The sequence below is a fragment of the Sceloporus undulatus genome, chromosome 4, assembly GCF_019175285.1.
Source record: "Sceloporus undulatus isolate JIND9_A2432 ecotype Alabama chromosome 4, SceUnd_v1.1, whole genome shotgun sequence".
NCBI lineage: Eukaryota > Metazoa > Chordata > Lepidosauria > Squamata > Phrynosomatidae > Sceloporus > Sceloporus undulatus.
In genome coordinates, this window is record NC_056525.1 from 226,659,053 (window position 1) to 226,679,787 (window position 20,735).

General features: G+C 41.0%; 1 protein-coding gene across 2 annotated transcripts in view; it reads right to left on the bottom strand.

Annotated features, from left to right (window-relative positions):
- Positions 1-20,735, bottom strand: part of NUDCD1 (NudC domain containing 1) — a 68,296-nt gene that overhangs the window by 10,573 nt on the left and 36,988 nt on the right. For both annotated transcript variants that reach the window (XM_042464629.1, XM_042464628.1), the window contains 2 exons: positions 13,614-13,758; positions 5,970-6,095 (listed from right to left, as the gene is read on the bottom strand). In XM_042464629.1, coding sequence (XP_042320563.1) covers positions 5,970-6,095; positions 13,614-13,758 — 271 coding nt within the window. The remainder of the gene's footprint in view (positions 1-5,969; positions 6,096-13,613; positions 13,759-20,735) is intronic.

A 20,735-nucleotide genomic window follows, 5' to 3' on the forward strand; every position in this document is an offset into this window, starting at 1 on the left:
AGTAGTAGGCTTCCCTTTTAACTATGCTTATACAAGACTGCTGATGCTTAATGTTAAAAAGACTGTTTGTAAGGTATATGAACTAAGAGTGATTGAGTCTTACATATTTGGTTTATTTTTAACCCCTCCCTTCAAGATTAGAGACATCTACAGAAGAACATTCTATTCACAGTTGGCTATAACAGCTTCAAACGCTATTAAGTCCACAGATAAAATAATTTCAATTTCAATTTCAATTATTACATGCTAGGGACAAATATTTGTTATTAATCTTGGCAGGGTTATCAAAATAATCCAAGAATGACAATGCAAATGAAAATATCCAACACTACAGGGCTATGCAGACCGGCAGGAAAAGCCAGGTTGGGGGCAAAGTCGGGGCATGACATCCACATGACGCATGCCCCAGCTCTGCCCCCAGGCCAATGTGATGCTGCACACCATGGCACATGGCGTCATGGTGCTCCTCAGGCACTGCATCATCATGATGCAGCACTGAAGGAGCCATGTAGAGCTGCAATGCCGTGGCTATCGCGCCCTTTGCAGGGAGCAAAAAGGAGCCACTTTTTGCAGGTCCTTTCTGCACCCTGCAAAGGCCAGATCAGCAGCATGTGGTTGACATGGCTCCGATCCGGGGAAAATGGAGGCAGCTGCAGGCTGACCCTTCAGGGGGCTGTCTATACAGTGTCTTAGTTCTCATAACTGTATGCAGCAGAGATAGAGATAGCAAGGACTTGGAAGAATTTGGGTTTATCCATCTGCCAGTACCTTGATAGAGTCTGGAATGTTACATGATTGGAGAAGTAGACTTTTAAACTTTTCCTTGTTAGAGGCAGAATAGCTAAAGATACTTTGGGGCTCACATGACCCTTGTGGTCTCTTCCAACTCTATGATTCTATGATTCTATGACAACCATTTGTATTAAAATGTATTCACAGTGGAAGAATGAAAGGAGACAGTCCCACACGTAATTGTGAGACTTTGCCTCCTTTCATTCTTCATGTAACTTCTGGTAAAAACAAATGGGGAAGGTTCTCTTTGCAATTTCCGTATATTGTCCAACATCAAAAGATATGGTGCTCTGGAAGCTTTCACAGTTAGCACTTTTGGATAGCAGCCAGGGTGTGTTACCTGGTTTTGCTTGTGATTTTTTAACTGAATTTTGAATTCATGAAATGTTGCATGAAGGAGAGGGAAAGGTGGGGAAGGGATAATTTACAATTGTTCTATGCAAATCTTTAATAAAAATAAATAGTAAAAATATTTTCCCTCAGTATTCATGCTCTGCAATATTAAACTAATAACAATTACAACCAGTTGGAACAGCAAATGAAAATAGTTTTTTTAAAAAAGAAAAAATGAAATAAATTATCCTATTAAAACAGCATCAGCTGAAAGGTCTGCAATCCCCACTAAAAGACTCTTTTTCAGCAACCAGTTAATAGCCAAAGGGCTATCTCAATAAAAATGTCTTTGCCTATTGGTTAAAGGAGAGGAGAGGTGGCCAAACCTAGTGTCCCACGGGAGGGAGCTCCACAGCTCAGAAATAGCTGTGATGGTTGTATGTTCCCTGTAACCAGTCCCAGTTACCATTGGCTGTTAAAATTACAGAGAAGAAATTATTTAAAAGGGGTCTGACTAATGGATCTATATCCTAGATCTATAATTTCATAATCAAAACAATCTCCAATGCTGTAATCTAATCTGACCACTTAATTTTATTCTTAACCTATGGTATTTTAATGTATTTTAACCTAATCTCTTTATTTTATATTGATTTATATATTACACAACCTTTCCATTTATGTGTTCTAAGTTACTGTATGCCTTGACAGGTCTACTGATCATTAATAAAGATTGACTGATCGACTGATTGATGGTACATCTCACTGAACTTAACAGTGCTTACCTGGGAAAAGATAAGGTTGCATTCTATGAACCCATGTTTTGCCTACACAATTTAAGAGAAGCAAATGCCATTAGAATCAGACACTTTAAGCAACTTGCTTGGAAGGAGCCTATTTGTGTTCTCTCAAAAATTAGCAAACAGGTATTAGGAACAAAACTATTTGCATTGAGCTTGTCTTCCTTGGTTGCTAAGTGGCAATTATTTGATCTTGTGCTAAAAGATGAGCTCACTTCTCTTATGAAAATGCACTGGTTGTTATCCATGTCAGCGCCTCTCTGTTTCTGTTGCAGTTAATGATCTTTCTACATAAGGTTTCCCCCCCAGTAATGATTGCAACAACCTTTTTGGCTTAGATGCAAACAAGAAGAGGGGTTATTCTCACATACAACTACTTAACAAAACAAAAAGAGAAAAAAGACATTGACTAAAGTCTTGTAAAAATGGTGTTGATGTGGAAAAGAAGAAGTCTACTTTTGGATAGCAGGTGTATTTTATTTAGAAAACTATGGACATAATAGAGCACAAGGGGCTTTGATTAATTGTGGAAATGCAGCATGCCTCTAAATTAGGAGGGTGTTAAGGTGCAATGCTAGCCCGGGCTGAACATGAGCCACTTTCAATCAAGGAAAAAAAGGAGTGAAGTGTCCTGAAGTGTAGCTAAACTGAATTAAAAACAGATGGCTTGGCTGATTATGTTCATGTCTTGGGACTGCTGTAGGCAGATAAAATATTAATGGGAAAGTACAATCCTCTATGGGCCAAACCTTAGACGAACAGCTCCAAAAAGGTAACAGTCCATAAAAATCAAAAACCATCTCACCAACTCCAGGAATTGCCAATCAATACATGCTGACCAATGAAGGGAACACCTGCTTTCTCCCTACTGTTTGACAATGAGCTCAAAAATATGACAAGGAGTGTTTGAAGTAGTAGTATCGTGCCATTTCTCTTTGTCCAGAGCCAAAAGCCTGTAGGAGCTCGACACACATAGCATTTCATTTACAGAGCCATACAGTCTATTTATATGCTATCAATTTCAACTTTTCCATGCTGCCTTTTAGGGCAACAGTTCAAAGGTAGCTCATGACAAACTAAAACCATAAAATTAATCACAATGTAGCACAAAACCATAACAATAAGACACCACAAAAATACTGCCACAGTAGCAGTTCAAAATAGTATCAACATTACTTGTATCAACAAATGCAGCTAAAAATATGACATTAAGAAAGACACTAAAATATCATCTGTTTAAGCACAGCACATTAATGTGGTTATTTAAAACACTGTGAAACAGAAATCCCTTTAAAGAGTGTATTGTTCATAAGATCCAATAGATAAAGAACCATATTCTGTCTAGAGAGGGAGTTCCATAAAATATGAGGCCACAACTTGAAAGACCTAATTTCTGTGCTCAGGTGAATCCTGAAACCAGCACACTTTAAGCTATTCTTCAAATTTCTAAACTCTATCTTTGAATTTTAGTCTAACAATAAACCCTACAGCTTCAACATTAGGATTTTGGGACTCTTGTTGTTTCTCCCATTCTCAGAGTCACAGATAACCCAGAAAGACTTTGAAAATTGCCTTTTTAAGGATATTTTAATGGTCCAATAAAGGTATTCCTCAATCATGGTGACTGATTTTGTTCATGGACTACATGGCCCTATTTCTTTTTCTTTTACATAGGCGGGGTACAGACCGCTAGAAAGAGGCGGCCAGTGGCCACCTCTCTTTTCTGCATAACAGCACCGCAGCAACCAAATTGCGCAGTGCAGCTACGTGAAAACAAAAGGACAGCTAAAAAGCGGCTCCTTTTAGCGCTGCCGCAAACTGCCTGCGGCGGCACGAGCACATAGCTGCCATGCGCGCCCATCTGGAAGGCGCGCAGCAGTGATGTCACAGCTGTGCATGCCATGTATACGGCGCCGCACAGCTGTGATGTCCTGGTGACGTCCTAGGGTTGTGGGGCGTCTGGAATCTGTGGCAAGGAAGGTACACATTCTCCAGTTACAGGCTGGTAATCCATGCAAATTGATAAAATACACTTCTGCTCACCAATGCCCTCTGCAACTCTAATGAAACAGCAGAATCCATGAGGATCTTCAAGCTGGGAACATGATCTTCTGTGAAGAGCATAATCCTATCAAAATTTGGTGGCAAGAATCCTCCCAGATGAGCTGTTAACCCGCAATACCACCACTTATATAGATTAAGTTTCATATTATTTGTTTTTATTCCTTCCCAAATTGTCTCCAATGTTTTCATTTGAACTTCTAGATGGGGATAAGAGGTTGAACAGAATGTCATTCATATGGCTTTGCCAGTGATTTTATGTAGACGCTAAAGGCATGGGGGATAAAATGAAACCTGCAAAATTCCAAAGATCTCTGGATATGAGATAGAACAATACCCCAGTACCACCTAATCTTGTCCCTCCAGAAAGGGCTAGAGTTACAGCAAAACCATATTTTCTAGCCCAGCCTATAAGAAAACCACTGTTCATGGTAATCTTTGGTCCATAGGGCCCACCAATTAGAGAAAATCTCTATCACTGGGTGTAGAATCTCCATTCTTACTTCTGATCAATCAACTAAAATAAAAGAAGCATTTCCACTTCTAATGCTAGAAAATGGTAGTCTTATTTTTTATTTTTGCTAAGAACTGGTCCTCAATGCAGAGAGAACAATTGCTTTACACCTTTCTCTGCAGGTGAAACAAGATATTTTTTTTAATTTATTAAAAATAATATTAGTAATACAACATTATTACATATATACAATCTTTCAAATAATAACAAAAAGAAAAACTGATACACTAATAATATTCTTATTCTACTTTAAACTACTATATCTTCCAGTCGGTTCTTCGGTGTTTCTTACTTCACCTCCTTCAATAAGTGCTCCTATGTAATTTCCAATCTCATCTTCATATACAGTGGTACCCCGGGATACGAATTGATCGCGTTACGAAATTTCCGGGATACGAAAAAGTTCCATTGGAAAAAACTTTTCCGGGATACGAAGGTTTTTTCGGGTTACGATTTTTTTTTCGGCGCGAAATTCAAACGCGCAGCTTGCCAGCGCTAACGGAAAGCCCTTTTCGGCTTGCGAAATGCATCGGGTTACGAACGCCACGGCGGAACGAATTAATTTCGTAACCCGAGGGAGCACTGTACAGCGAACAACATTGATATTATTCCTCAATGTCCATAATTATAAATACTCTCCCATCTCACTGTAATATCTATTCTTTTTGCCATTCTTCTGTGCAGTCTATGTTACCCTGGCTTTATTTATTACTATCGCATCTTATTCTCTTTTTGTTAAAGGGAAATTGCTTTTAATCTTCCCCTTGTCTTCGAATTTGTGATGTCGTATTATAATTTATATATACACTCATCAATTACTACGGAGCGCCTTTATGTCAAATTTGACCATTAAAGAGAATGTATACTTCCTCTGATCAATTGATATTCCCTCTTGCCTCAGCATTCATTTCCAAATTAAGCCTATGTTCATCCTCCAATGATCAATTACAAATGCATGATAATACAAGATATATAGGTGATGATAAACACATTACGATAAACTGTTCTTTCACACTTGAGGGAGCATCTCTTCTAAATACATGCTAGATATATATTATATTTGACCTTTAATGGAGAAAAAAGCCAAATTTGCTGCACAAAAAGGCTTGGAGCGTTCAGTTCATGATTTTCTCTGTATAGATGGGCCAAGCCCTTTCTGCACAAACAGAGAGGCATCAGAAAATCAGTCCATGGCTCTCTCTGCATATAAAAAGGGACTCCTATGCGGCCGGGGGAGTGGCATGATTCTTATATAATTTCACTTTTAAGATGTGAACTGGAAAGTAATCCAGTCTTAACAGGTAGAACCTTTGCCCAGCCCACTCTAGTCAAAGGTATGTCCAGAGGAGCAGTGCTGTATTTCACTGCATTCATTCCCTGGCCATGGACTGCCAAGTGGATACAATATATTAGTGGCACAAGAGAGACCAAAGTTATTAAAAAGTTTAAGAATGTTATTTTATACTTACCACATGAGTGACATTCAATGTATTACCATCAAATCTACACAAACTTGTGCTGTCCTCAAGGAAAATGTCACATTCTTCCAGCTCCTGGGCATTACATGGAGGATTTTCTTTGTTAGGGTCTGGATTCTGAAATGAGAAATTTATGCTCTTTAGATTTTGAGGCACTCCGAACCTGCATGAAGGTAACACTGCTGAAAAACAGAAGAACTACACAGTAAAGCCATTATGATAACATATACACTTATTATTATATGGTATGATCTTAATTAAATATTTCAAATGTAGGTCAAACAAGTTCTTTTATAATCACTTTTGAAAGAGGATTGATTCAAAATGAGCAAAGAAAATACACAGCAACCCTTCCTAAGGGTATGTCATTTCAGGCTGAAGATCGAAAGACAATTGCTTCTTTTGTTTTTTGTGGGTTTTTCGAGCTATGTGGCCATGTTCTAGAACAGTGATGGTGAAACTATGGCACGCGTGCAAGAGGTGACACTCAGAGCCCTCTCTGCGGGCACGTGTGCCATCACCCCAGCACAGATTTTGCCAGAGTTTGTTACTAGAAAGCCAGAGGGACATGGCAATTTGCAATAAATAAGTGGCTTTTGGGTTGCAGTTTGGGCACTCGGCCTCTAAAAGGTTCACCCTCACTGTTCTAGAAGAGTTTATTCGTGACGTTTCGCCAGCATCTGTGGCTGGCATCTTCAGAGAATGTTTGCCTGGAAAGGAGTTGGGCATATATATATATATATATATATATATATATTGTGTGAACCTGGGAAGGCAGCAGTGCTTTGCATGTGTATTGCTCTGTTGCTAATGGCAGGCCTCAGGGTGGGAGGGTCTGCAAAAGAGGATTAGTGTCTGCTTGATTAGTGCTCATTGTCTGCTGGGAAACCCCTGACCCTGGGAGTAGACAATGAGCTGAGACTGCCTTGGATTGTTCTGGAGGTCCTTGGTGATGATGTCAATTGCTGTGTGTTCAGCTATAGGAAAATAGCTGGCACTTTTCTCTCCCACACCATATCTCTTGGCCAGGAAATGAATATGATATTGGGGAGCTGCAGCAGAGGAAAGGTGGGGTGGGGCCTGAATGGGAAATGTACTTTAGTAACACATGGTTATGTTACCCACTCCTGGCTTTCAGTCATGATTTTGGGAAGGCAATTATGTCATCTTAGCTCTGCAAATTTCAACCAGTTTTTAGATACTTCCAAGTTTGAAGGAAAACTCACAGCTGGAGAACAAACTCCAAACACATGTTTTCTATTATACAGAATGGGAGCACAGAGAAAATATTGCTCCCTGTGAAATTCTGAATTCAAGATTTACAACAGTAGGCTATATCTACAGTTTCTAGGGACCAATTTTCTAGGACTCAAACCACAATGCTGCTGCAGGATACAAAGGCATACCCACCTCCATTAAGACTAGACAGTTTAGATTCTCAAGACAAAACAGTAAGCAAGCAGTTAGTGCAAAGCAGACTGGGATTTTGGCACATAAAAGTGCAGAAGACTGAAAAACAAGGTTATAAAAGCAGAGGTGATGCAGCATCTTACCGTGGCCCATGCCTGCCCACAGATTATACAATCAGCCCTTCTTATACACGGACTTTTTATACACAGATTCAAGCATCCACGATTTGAAAATGTTCAAAAAAAAGTATAAATTCACCTTGATTTTCTATTTTTTATAAGGGACACCATTTTGCTATGTCAATCTATTTAATGGTACTTGAGCATACACGGATTTTGTTATACACGAGTGATCTTGGAACCAAACCCCAGCGTATAACAAGGGTCCACTGTACTACCAAGGTGCTAGAGTAGGGGAAATGCTGCCCTCCAGATGTTGCTGAACTGCAACTCCTAGTCAGCAAAGCCAATGGTGAGGATGCTAGAAGCTGAAATTCAGCAGCACCTGCAGAGCTGCATTTTGCCCGCTTGCAAGCAACAAAGGTGTTCTGTTGCAATACAACCAGCCACCTTCGAATGTTATGTTGTCAAAACAGAGTACTCAAATAAAAAATCAAAACTGGAGATTTAAAAAAAGGATGTTAGATAGAAAAGTGATGTGGACAACTGCTTGTTAAGATCCAAAACACATTCTGCAGTTTGCCCCAGCTAATTAACTGCAATTATCAAACTTATCACTTGCTTTCACTGCTAGTGCTGCATTAATGTTTTGATGTCATACCTGGAAAAAAAGGTAAAGTAGCTAAATAGTCCTTTTTTCTCTTCAAGGCGTTCCTGTTCATCATGAATAACGGATTTCTAATGTAGAATATCCTGCATCTCAAACTACAATCCAATAGATTCTTTGGCAGAAGTTGGGACAATTAAATGGTATGAAACCCAAGTTTACATAATGGTATACATTATGAATGGACAATCCATGGTCCTCCAGATGTTTTTGGAATATAATTCATAAAATTATCTGCAATGTCCAAAATATTAACTCAAATTCAACCTACCATGTGTAGAACAGGGAGGACACAGCCACAGGTTTACAGAAGAATCATAGAATCATAGAGTTGGAAGAGACCACAAGGGCCATCCAGTCCAACCCTCTGCCATGCAGGAAATCACAATCAAAGCATCCCTGACAGATGGCCATCCAGCCTCTGTTTAAAGACCTCTAAGGAAGGAAACTCCAATACACTTTGAGGAAAAGTGTTCCACTGTCAAACAGCCCTTACTGTCAGGAAGTTCCTCCTAATGTTGAGGTGGAATCTCTTTTCCTGTAGCTTGCATCCATTGCTCTTGGTCCTAGTCTCTGGAGCAGCAGAAAACAAGCTGGCTCCCTCCTCAATATGACATCCCTTCAAGTATTTAAACAGGGCTATCATATCACCTCTTAACCTTCTCTTCTCCAGGCTAAACATCCCCAGTTCCCTGAGTCTTTCCTCATAGGGCATGGTTTCCAGACCCTTCACCATGATATAGCAGTTTGGGAAGAGATATAATACTGTGCTAGAGCAATGAGCAATTTATTAACAACAGCACATGAACATATCAATCAGCTGTTAAATGAATGGTTACATTTTTCACTCTGTATGTGTATAATGATTTGCATTAAGTGTAGCTGACATTTAAACGCTTCAGTAAGACTCTTCACACTGACATTAAAAAGGATAATATTCTAATTTTGCTTATGAACAGAATAGGAATGTGAATAAAAATCAGCACTGTTTGGATTGTTTACCACTTACCATGCTTACCTTATCTGAATATTCAAAGGTTATATAGTAATAGGCAGTTACAATATCATTTTATACTTGTCTCGGTAATTTTAAAGCAGGCAACTATGACAGATCCATTGTACCTGGGTTGAAAAAGATTGTGTGGGTGGATGCCAGTCATCAAATATAACCTTCACAGCCATGTCTGAGAGTACAGTCATGAACTCTGTCACCCTGTGTACAACTGCACCAGTGGAAGTGTCTGCATTACACATGCAGCTCATTTTCTGATTTTCATTTTACTGAATTATTCCTCTGTCTTTATTGTGCAAACTTCTCTGAGTACCTAGGGCTCCAGGAAACTTAAAGATTTAAATCAGGGGTGGATGATATGAGATCCACATACAGTTCCCTGGCCATTTTCATGAAATTTGGTCACTTCCAAATCTGATGGCATACCACCACGTTAGTAAAAGAAGCCATGCTTTTTTTCCTCATTTGAACAAGATGTTGAGGGAAAAGGTTTCTTTTTTTCAAGGATAGTATGATTATACTCTAAGACAAGGCATCTACTCTGAGCACCTCATTTTGGCAAAAATAAATAAGCTTCCAGCAAACTGGAAATTGATTTCCAATGTCACGCTGCCAAATTTCAGTGGCACAAAATGGAAGGGCAGAGTGTAAAATTTGGCCCCAAACTTTGCAAACTGGCTCAGCACTGGGTTAAATCAACTTCATTACCCTCAATGTTGGCTGACCTATTATAAGTAAGACAAGAATTTTCACCTACATTGTTTTATACAAAAGTGCTAGGGGGGAAAGAGAATGCACTTACCCAGCACCTGATATTTACTAAAAGAGTGTAGCTTTCTGAATTACTCTCAACTGCTCCAAAATGGAAAACAATTTCTTGTAAAAGGAAAAGATACTTGGCCAAAGGAGATTATCTCAGACTGAAAGACTAAAGTTAAAGCCGAAGGAAGAATTTAGAAGACAAGCTCAGGAAAGACAATATAATATTTTCCTTCTTTCTTTACTATACTGGACAAGACACAAGGGGGGAGGCATGGCTTTGGCTCACACACACACACACACACAGCAAGAAACAATTCTGTCCTTTACTTTTAATTTACATGATCAGCCATTTTTGGCATCACTACATTGCTATGGTTCAATAATTATTTTTAACAGTGTAAAGATATTTAAGGTCAGTAACAGATTTCATAGATATAATGAATTCCTTGTAATATTGTTGATATAGTGGGCTCCTGGTATCCACTGGCATTTGGTTCCAGGAGGATCCTTGGATACCAAAATGCATGGATGTTCAAGCCCCTTTAAATACAAAAGCATAGTAAAATGGTGCCCCTTATATAGGGTTGCCATAACCCTCCTGCCGGCAGGACAATCCCGGTTTTTCACCACTAGGGGGCATCCCTGCACGGTTTCCTCCTTGACTCCTGGCCTGTTGCCAATCTGGTGATTTTCACACCAAAATGGGTACTTTTCAGAGCCTTTGGTGTGATTTTGGTGGTTGGTTTTAATGGTAATTTTGAGAGTTGAAATAAGTTCCAATTATTTTTATTCAATTAAGGCTACGTTTTATTGCCATATTAACATTACAGGGACTTTTCAGGGATTTTGACTGAATATTTGATGAGATACGGGGGATTTGGTAAGTTTTGGCCAAACGTTTGGGGAATTATCTTCGAGGCTTGTTGGCAACAGGAGGTTGCCAGACTCAGGAAGAAGAGCTCCTCCTCTGTTTGGTCCCCACCACGTGGACCGGTCCCAGCAAGGCAGCAGAGGGTAGAGGGCCATTTCCTTCAGCACTGAGGCGAGGATGATGATGAGGAGGAGGAAGAGGAGGAGGAGGAAGAGGAGGTGGTGCCCCTGTGTATTTTTTCTAACTATGACTGCCAGGGCTCAATGCTCTGGAATTCTGGTGTCTGTGAGGCATTTGGCCTTCTCTGTCAGAGAGCTCTGGTGCCACAATAAACTACAATTCCCAGGATTCCATAGCACTGAGCCCTGGCAGTCAAAGCAGTGTGTTTTGGACACAGATATCCTCCTTTTGTGAGTTAATGAATGAATCCAGTCCCTAGCCTTTCTATCTCTCTCACACACTGCAGGAGTAATAACCCACTTTGAGACTGCTTTAACTCAATGGTAGGGAATCCTGGGAATGCTAGTGTTTGGGAGACATTGAGACTTCTCTGTCATAGATGGCTCTGAGGCCACAATAGACTACAATTCCCAGGATTCCCCAGCACTGAGCAGTCTCAAACTGGACCATTTCCTCAGTGTGGATGCAACTGGTGAGGCATTCTGGGCACTGCAGTTCAACTACGTTTGGAGGGTTATGTGACTCCCTGTCAGAGATAGCTCTGGGGCCACAGTGTACTACAATTCCTAGCACTTCCCAGCACTAACCCAGGACAGTTAAGTCACTCTCGAACTGGATTATTTCCTCAGTGTGGATGCAGCTTTGGTGAGGAACTCTGGGCATTTCAGTCCAGCTATGTTTTATTTATGCAGTGTATTTTGGACCAGAGACAAGGTGACCAGACATCCTCCTCCTTTTCCAGGACATGTCCTCTTCTGTCAAATTTCAAAATGTCCTCCATTTTGATCATGCCTAAGAAACATGCATTTATATTAACATTTAAAAAATCATCAATTTTTTTTGCGTGTCCTCCATTTATTAAAACTGTGTCCTACATTTGAAAATGTTGTCCTACATTTGTCCCGGTTTGGAGGTCCTGACTTATGGCAACCCTACTCTTATATAAAATGTCAAAATCAAGATTTGCTCTTTGTGTGTAGACAGACAGACACACAGACAGATAGAGTTCAACCTGTAGATAGTTGAATCTGTGGATAAAGTATCCATAGATAAAGAGGACTGACTGTGATTTAATTCTATTTTAATGCTGAAATCTTTAACTATGGTCCAAAACTCACTGCAGAAATAATCCAGTTTGAGACTGCTTTAACTGCCCTAGCTCAATGCTAGGAAATTCTGGTTATTGTAGTTTTGTGAGACATTTAGCTTCCTCTGTCAGTGAGCTCTGGTGCCACAATAAACTACAATTCCCAGGATTCCTTAGCACTGAGCCAGGGCAGTTAAAGCAGTGTGCTTTGGGCCTATATGGTATTTATTTTAATTTATAAGCCATTTGACTCACGTTCTGGGGGATAGGCAGGGTATAAAGAAAATCATAATACATTTACTAAAACTCTTGGTTGCTTTTAATCTGGAAAACCTTTCTGATGAACTAGGTTGCATCTATAAAAGCTTATGCCAAATAAACTTGGTTAGACTTTCAGGTACTGATAGAGTTATTGTTGTTGGTTTTGTGGCAACATATTCATACGGCTACTTCAATTTCTAAACTAACTAACACTAAGAAAAAGCTTTTGTACCATTAATTTCATACCTAGGTCTTTTTAGTTTATCTCTTCCAGAATGAAGAAGAGAGAAGGGAAGCATGACATAGCTATTGAATTTTTTTCTGCATAAAGGTTGAATTTTCTTAAAAGAAAATGCTCCTATCTCCATCTGTTAAATGTTGGAGCTAAGTTATCTTTTCATCTCCTGAAGCAGTGAAAGAGACGTCTGGGCCACAACAGCTAAATGCCACAATAGATTTGCTGGCCTTTCAGAGGTGCCATGAGAGAGGCTCTCACAGCACTATCAGCATCGCTTGAAGCCCTGGAAACACAAAACCTAAATTGCCTTTCAAGCAATAAAGCAATCACTGATGAAGGAAACAACATCAAAACTACTGCAGAGCCGTGTTGTGCTCAGTCACTACAGCTTCAACTGCTGTCCCTATAACTCTTAGAAGAAAGTAATCAGCACAAACTTCTTGTAATTTAGCACTGTAATCAAGACACTCATCTCCTCACCAGCTCAGACTAAGCAAAAGTGAATTATCTTCTGTGGGCAGAATTAGATATGATGAGAAACACATGGAGGCTACTGAAGACAGTAAGCCTTCCCCATCCTAGTCTATGATGCATAGTTATAGAAATATGTGTGCCCATTCCCCACCTGCACTCCACATAATACACCAAGAAAAAGTGGAAGGAGCAGTGCAGTGATACAATTACATCTTTCCATTACCATACATCATGGACAGAGGAGTTGCTTTCAGCCACTCTTTGTGGTCATCAAATTCTACCCTGTTTTGCTTGATTTATAAAAGTAGGATAGATATATCCCATAGAACAGATTCATGTTTACAAGATGCATACCAATAGGTAAGATCAATAACACATCCATTTCTGAGTCATGTTAGATTCAACAATTACTAGGAAACAAGATGCACAGTGACATAATAGGCTATTTCTGCAGACTATGCTTATGTAATAAACATGCAAAAGACTGAACTGTTATCTTGCATGTCTGCAGTTCTCTCTTAAAAATCAAAAGTCTTATTTTATTATCATTTTACCATTTCATCAGAGGTAAGATGCATCAGATGCTCAGCTATTGCAGCACTCTGGGTTGGGTCTATGATCAATTCCCCTTGTGAGTCACCAATGATCAGTTCTGGCCATAAGCATCCCTCTTCCATTTTAATCAATGAAATCTCCAAACTGGGAAGAGATAAAAGATGGACAAGTTGGAAGATCAGAAACATGGGTCTTTTACTGAGGTCTGCAGTGTTTAGTCAATCAAGACGATTAATCTCACCAAGACATTTTGGGCAACTTAAAATATTTAGATTGATAGGATCAGTTAGCAGGCTTTTATTTAAAAATATAAACACTTTCATAACATTCAAATTGTAAGCATAACTTTAAGCAGTATTTTCTCCCGAGGAAGATATTAAAAAATCCAAGGAATAGTATTTCTAATATGCCAGCAGGGACACATGCATGTTTCATGTAAAAAGAAAGATACGGGCTGAGTTTCACTTGTCCAAAATGGTTAGTACTAGAAGTGTTTTGGATTTTGGAATATTTGCATACATATAATGAGTAGTCTTGGGGATGGGTCCCAAGTCTAACATTAAATTCATTTATGTTTCATATACTCCTTATACACCATAGCCTGAAGGTAATTTTATACACAAAGTTTTTAATAATTTTGTGCTCTAAACAAAGTTTGGCTACACCATAAGAAAGCAAAGGTGTCACTATCTCACCTATCCATTTGGGTGATTTTGGAATATTTCAGATTTCAGATAAGCAAGACCCAACCTGTATATGCTTCCTCCAATCCCCTTCAGGCAATTTTTCCCCTCGTTCATAAGATTATACAGATATATAACATTCAGCTGAGGCTTTTCCTAACTGGAAATATTGTTTAACCACCTTCATACCACTATTAAACAGCAAGAACAGAGGAAGCTGTTCTGTTTTAAATACAAACCTCTCTTTATCTAGCTAACCCTTGTCTATACTGACTTGCACAGACTGTGTGTCACTTCAGACAAGAGGTATTCCGACCTCTGCCCCAACAGTGTCAAGGATCCTTCTAAATGTGATTGATTTTACAGCAGTCCACAAAGCCCTAAGAGATCTGTGGAGTTTCAGATCTCAAACACCATGAGCAGGTTTTAATATTTAAAGAGGGAAAAAGTACCACTTGATTGCATTCAAACAGAGGCTAGGAACAGTTAATAAACATATTTTTTCCACTGAGGAAGAAAGCCTCTCTCACTGTACTCCAAATCTTAAGGACACATTGATCCAATGGAACCATCAGATGGGGACTTGTTTAATGGCAAAGAAAAATACTTTACTTGGCACTTCATGACAACCTGATCATTACAGAGCCACTCTGTTTTACATGTAAATTCATCATTTAGATAAGTTTCTTATGCTCCCTTCCCCACATCCATTATAAAAAATAATCACAGGACTTTAAATGCATCTAGCTTTTCATCTGTTAACTCTCATACTGGCAGTGAAGAAAAGAGAAACTTTCAAACATCCCACTTTTCATGGGACTGCAAAAGGAGAAACCGAAAGCTATGATAACAAAAATTACTATGAATGGGCAAAACACAGCTGCAGCATGATTGGTACTATGCTGGTAATCTAGAACAATTCCAAATCAGTTATGAAAACAAGATGAAAACTTCTAACAGGTAACATGAACAGAAATCTAAAAACAAGGAAGATAGGTCCTCTAATCTGCACCTTCCCACTTAGTTACCCATCTTCATCTCAGCTGCCAAATTAGACCCAGCATTACTCCTCCTTCTGACTCCCCATTATTCAAACCATCTCTAGTCCCTTAGTTTTTGCAGCTGCACTCTAGATTTAATGACTGAAAATAAGAAGAGAAAGAAAGCCATCAAGTCAAGCATGCTGTTTGGTATAGTGTAAAGCCAGATGCATCTAGTAAGCATACAATCAAGAGCCTGCCTTCGCTGTTTGCATCCAATAACTGGAATTCAGATCTGAATTTCAGATTTAGTGGTAAAAATATCTTGTAATAAAACATGAATCCCTTTGGGAAGGTGAAAATGTTTACTATCGGTATACAGTGGTACCTCGGGATACGAATTACCCAGGTTACGAATTTTTCGGGATACGAATAAATCCCATAGGGATTTATTGTTTCGGGTTACGAAGGTTTTTTCGGGTTACGAAAAAACCCTGGCGCTGTTTAAATGGAGCCGCGGCGGAGCCGCGGCTTTTTTTCCCATTAGCGCCTATGGCAATTCAGGTTACGAAGGTTTTTCGGGTTACGAAATTAGCCGCGGAACGAATTAATTTCGTAACCCGAGGCACCACTGTAATAGCAAACTGTTAGTTCCAACTAAACTAGACTCATTGAATCAATGTAATTTACTTTAGTGCTGACTCACCAAAGTCCCACTGATTCAATAGCTTTACAGTTGTCCCTCCATATTCGCTAGAGTTAGGGGAAGAAGACCCCTGTGAATATGGAAAAACTGCAAATAACAAAAACACTGTTTTTACCTGAGAGGACACCTCTCTAGGAATCTCTAGGTCCTCCAGTGCAACACTGTGGTCAATGTCCAACATACACTGACCACAGAATGGCACTGGAGTAGCTACAAATGGTCTTTCAGTGCAACCTTTAGTTAAAGTTGACTACAGAGTTGCACTGGAGAACCTAGAGAGTCCTAAAGAGAACATATTAATGAAATCCGTGAATAATCAAATCCGTAAATATCAAATCCGCAAATATGGAGGGATGACTGTGCTCTGGTATGCCAAGAGCACAGCTTTTCTCCTTTTAATCTTCACAATCAGAATGTTATTTTTTTTAGTATAGCATCTATGCGAGCTAGGCAGGAATAAATGTCAGGATCCATTGATAGACCCCTAGGCAGTTTCCAGTAAATTGGTGAGTTTCTGATTTCCAAGTGTTTTAACAACAGCAGCTAATAAAACTGTTTTGTGACACACACACATACACACACATTAAATGTTTTCCTTTTTCACCTGGCTCTGGTTGGTGGACCTGGGGTTCTAATAAACAATCCAATAAACCCCAAGTTTCCTCACCCCAATCTACACAGTGTGTACTTTTTGTTTTTATTTTGTTTAAATAATGTATTTTCAATAGAGAGATTTCAATACAATGTGTGACCTGATCTGGGAGGCTCTTGGGAATATAGAATACAAATCAGCAATCTTTTGTGAAGCTATATGTTAAATTAAAATGCTTTACTTTAGAAAAAAATGAAAGCCTGTGATCCATATGCAGAAAGTAAATCTGTAAACCTGAGTGTGTGTAAACATATTTTTCCTCTGATTTACACCTGTTTCACTCTTCCTGCATCTTCCCAAATCACACTCTTCTGGAAAAAGGGGTGGGGTGTAATGGGAAGTTTGTGCATAAGCAACTTTAGAGGGAAGGAAAAGACAAGAAAGCTCTGTTCTGGAAAGAGAATTCATTCTGTGAACAAAACAGATAAAGGTTTTCAAGCCAGACCACTAAATTACTGCAATGTAAACAACACTGCACAAGGAAATCATTACATGAGAAAATAGGAATAGTTAAAGAGTTCCCATATCTAGGATTAAACACTGGTCAGAATGGTGATTGCAGTCAAGAAATAAGAAGAATAGGAATGGGAAGGGCTGCTATGAAAGAACTAGCCAAGATGCTAAAGAGTGAAGTTATACAACTGAGCACTAAAGTTAGAATCGATGAAGGCATTGTTTGAAGGTATACACAGTGTTTTACTCAGAAAATTAAAATCTAAGAAGAAATGAGGTGGCATTATTAGTGAGGAGAGATGCAAATACATGACCAGGGGCAGACTGTGGCAAAGACAATGAAATGTCAATTTAAAAAATTAGAATAAAAATAAAAATAACTCTAAATCAACAATCATGCCAAAATATAACTTAATGGACATCCTTCCAGAATAGTGATTCCCAACCTTTTCTATGCCCCACAACCCTAGAAAATGTTTGATTAATGTTGCTCATAAAGAAATGGTTGTGCCACAATATTTGATTCTCCTAATGTCTTGACTGTCAATATTTGATTGTCCTTGTCCTGTACTAATAGGCTACCATTAGGACAGAATACCGAGAAATGGAATGGTTTCCAATTGGCAAGGGGGTCAGGCAAGGCTGCATATTATCACCCTATCTCCGTGATGACGAACCTATGCCACGTGTGCTGGAAGTGGCACTCCAGGCCATTTTGCTGGGCACGGGGACCGGGGAAAGTAAAAACAGGCACGTGCGTACCCATTCCTCCTTCTCCCCACCATTTTCGGACCTCCCGCTGTCTCTCAGAGACAGCGGGAAGGCAGAAAATGGCACTGGAGGGAAGGAGCCAGAGGCATGCGTGTATGGCTCCTTCTCTCAGCCTTCTCCCGGCGGCGTGTCACGTCCTGGGCTCGCTCGCGGCCCTTCCAGCCCCAGACTTCCCTCCGAAGAGAGAGGTCTGGGGCTGGAAGGGCCATGAAAGAGACGAGGATAGCGGCGTGCCGGGTCCTGGGCTACATCGCGGCCCTTCCAGCCCCAGACCTCCCTCTGAAGAGAGAGGTCTGGGGCTGGAAGGGCCGTGAAAGAGCCCAGGATGGTGGCGTGCCGGGTCCTGGGCTACATCGCAGCCCTTCCAGCCCCAGATCTCACTCTGAAAGAGAGTCTGGAGCTGGAAGGGCCGTGAAAGAGCCCAGGACGGCGGGGTGCGGGTCCTGGGCTCTGTCGCGGCCTTCAGCCCCAGACCCCTCCGAAGAGAGAGGTCTGGGGCTGGAAGGGCCATGAAACAGCCCAGATGGCGGCGTGTGCCGGACCTGGGCTCCGTCGCGGCCCTTCCAACCCCAGACCTCCCTCTGAGGAGAGAGGTCTGGGGCTGGAAGGGAAGTGAAAGAGCCCTGGACGGCGGCGTGCTGGGTCCTGGTTCCGTCGCAGCCCTTCCAACCCAGATCTCCCCGAAGAGAGAGATCGGGGGCTGGAAGGGCCATGAAAGAGCCCAGGACGGCAGCTGCCGGGTTCCTGGGCTCCGTCGCGGCCCTTCCAACCCCAGACCTCCCTCCGAAGAGAGAGATCTGGGACTGTAAGGAATCCGAAGGAAAGGGCCTTGGATGGGTGCCCAAGGCCTTCCGTTCGGCTTTCCTTCCCTTCGGCCAAACGGGCCCCTTGGAGCCCGTTCAGCCGAAGGGAAAGGAGGCCGAAGGGAAGGGCCTGGGATGGGTCCCCCCGAAGGGACTCTCAGAGGCCAGCAAGCCTTGGAGGATGGAGCCCAACGGTTCCTGCTGCTGGGCGCCATCCTCCGAGGACTGTTTGCCGGTCTGTGACAGCCCCAAAGGGACTCTCAGAGGCCAGCAAACCTTGGAGGACGGGCGCAGTTCTCCAAGGTCTGTTTGCCAGCTTCTGACAGCCCCAAAGGGACTCTCAGAGGCCGGTAAACCTCAGAGGATGGAGCCCAACGGCTCCCGCTGCTGGGCGCTGTCCTCCAAGGCCTATTTGCTGGTCTCTGAGAGTCCCAAAGGGACCCTTAGAGGCCAGCAAATGCCGGGGGGAGCGAAAAGGGGGACAGAAGCTCCACCTCTGGCACCCAGCCCCCATCCTGAGGGTAGAAGCCCCGCCCCCGGCACGCGAACTAAAAAAGGTTCACCATCACTGCCCTATCTATTTAACCTGTACATTGTACAGTCCTGTTAAGCAGGACTAAACTTGGAAGAAGGAGGCATCAAAATGGTAGGAAAAAACAGTACTAAAGTTAGGATTGTCCAACACCATCATTTTTCCAATATCTACATATGGCTGCGAAAGCTGGATTGTGAAAGCAGGACACCAGTGAGCCCTAGTGATGCAGTGGTTAAATGCCAGTACTGCAGTCACAAGGTTGTGAATTCGATCCCAGGCAGGGCTCCACGGTCCACTCAACCTTCTATCCTTTTGTATGTTGGTAAAATGAGTACCCAGTTTGTTGGGGGCAATTGGCTTACACATTGTAAGCTGTTCAAGGAATGTTAGTTTACTGATAAGCAATATAGAAATGTACTTGCTATTGCTATTGAGGAAATCTGATAGGAAGAAAATCAACTGATCTTAAATGTGATGCTGAACAATTCTACAGATACCGAGGATGAGTAAAAAGACAAGAAATGGATGCTAGAATAAATGAAGCCCAGAAGCCAAAATGACTAAACTGAAACTGTCATACTTTGGAAATATCATGAGAAGAGTAAGCCACAGCCCCGAGTCTGCAAGATCTAAGCGTCCGTCGCGTCTGTCACATGCTAGGGGTGAGGCACGTATGGGTGGTGCGCCCTCGGCCAACCCCTAGCATGTGACGAGGGTGCACTATAGATCCGTCTAGATTGGGCCATAGAGAACCATATTTGGGTGTCATCAGCGTACTGATAACACCACACTCCATGTCTCCAAATGATCTCACCCAGCGGTTAAAATGCAAGGAAGTCCAAAGCAGAGAGTGGTCTCTACTATCTAACAGTCTTGGCAGTACCCAACAGTCTTGGAAATTATGTTGAAATCAGTTGCTAATATGCCTGTAGAATTAGAATGTCCAAATGTGACTGCATATGTGGCTATGTTTCCTTACCTGATAAATAGACTGAGGAAAATATGAAATGCATGCAACCACAGGAAAAAAACCACATAAAGTGATTTGTTTTGAAAGTTCACGTGAAAAGAACCCTAATTTAGTATAAGCTTTCAACCATAACAACTTTCAATGCTGTATCCATTTCATGAAACTGACTTATACTGAATTAGAAGGCCCATCTGGAGGACCACAGTTTTCGCATCCCCAAAGTCTGCAGTGTGTCATACAGTGGCCATCCCTAGCCCTACTTAGAAATCTGGGCATTGAATACCAGACACTTTCTTCAGTTCCTAAACATGAAAAACCATTACTACACGTTTATTTTCGAATGGTTATATTGGGAAATACTGTTAAAGCATGTTTGTTGTCAAAGCTAATCCTCACAAATGGCATAATTGGCTGTACTGAAAGCAAAAGCTAGCCAAATTATACTGGAACACTGACAGCTGAAGGAGATATACTGGTGACACGAACAGCATTAACATACTACTATTACTTTCAGCAAGTGAATTTAGATAAAGTGTTTTTGTAAGCAAAACAATTACAGTACAATAAA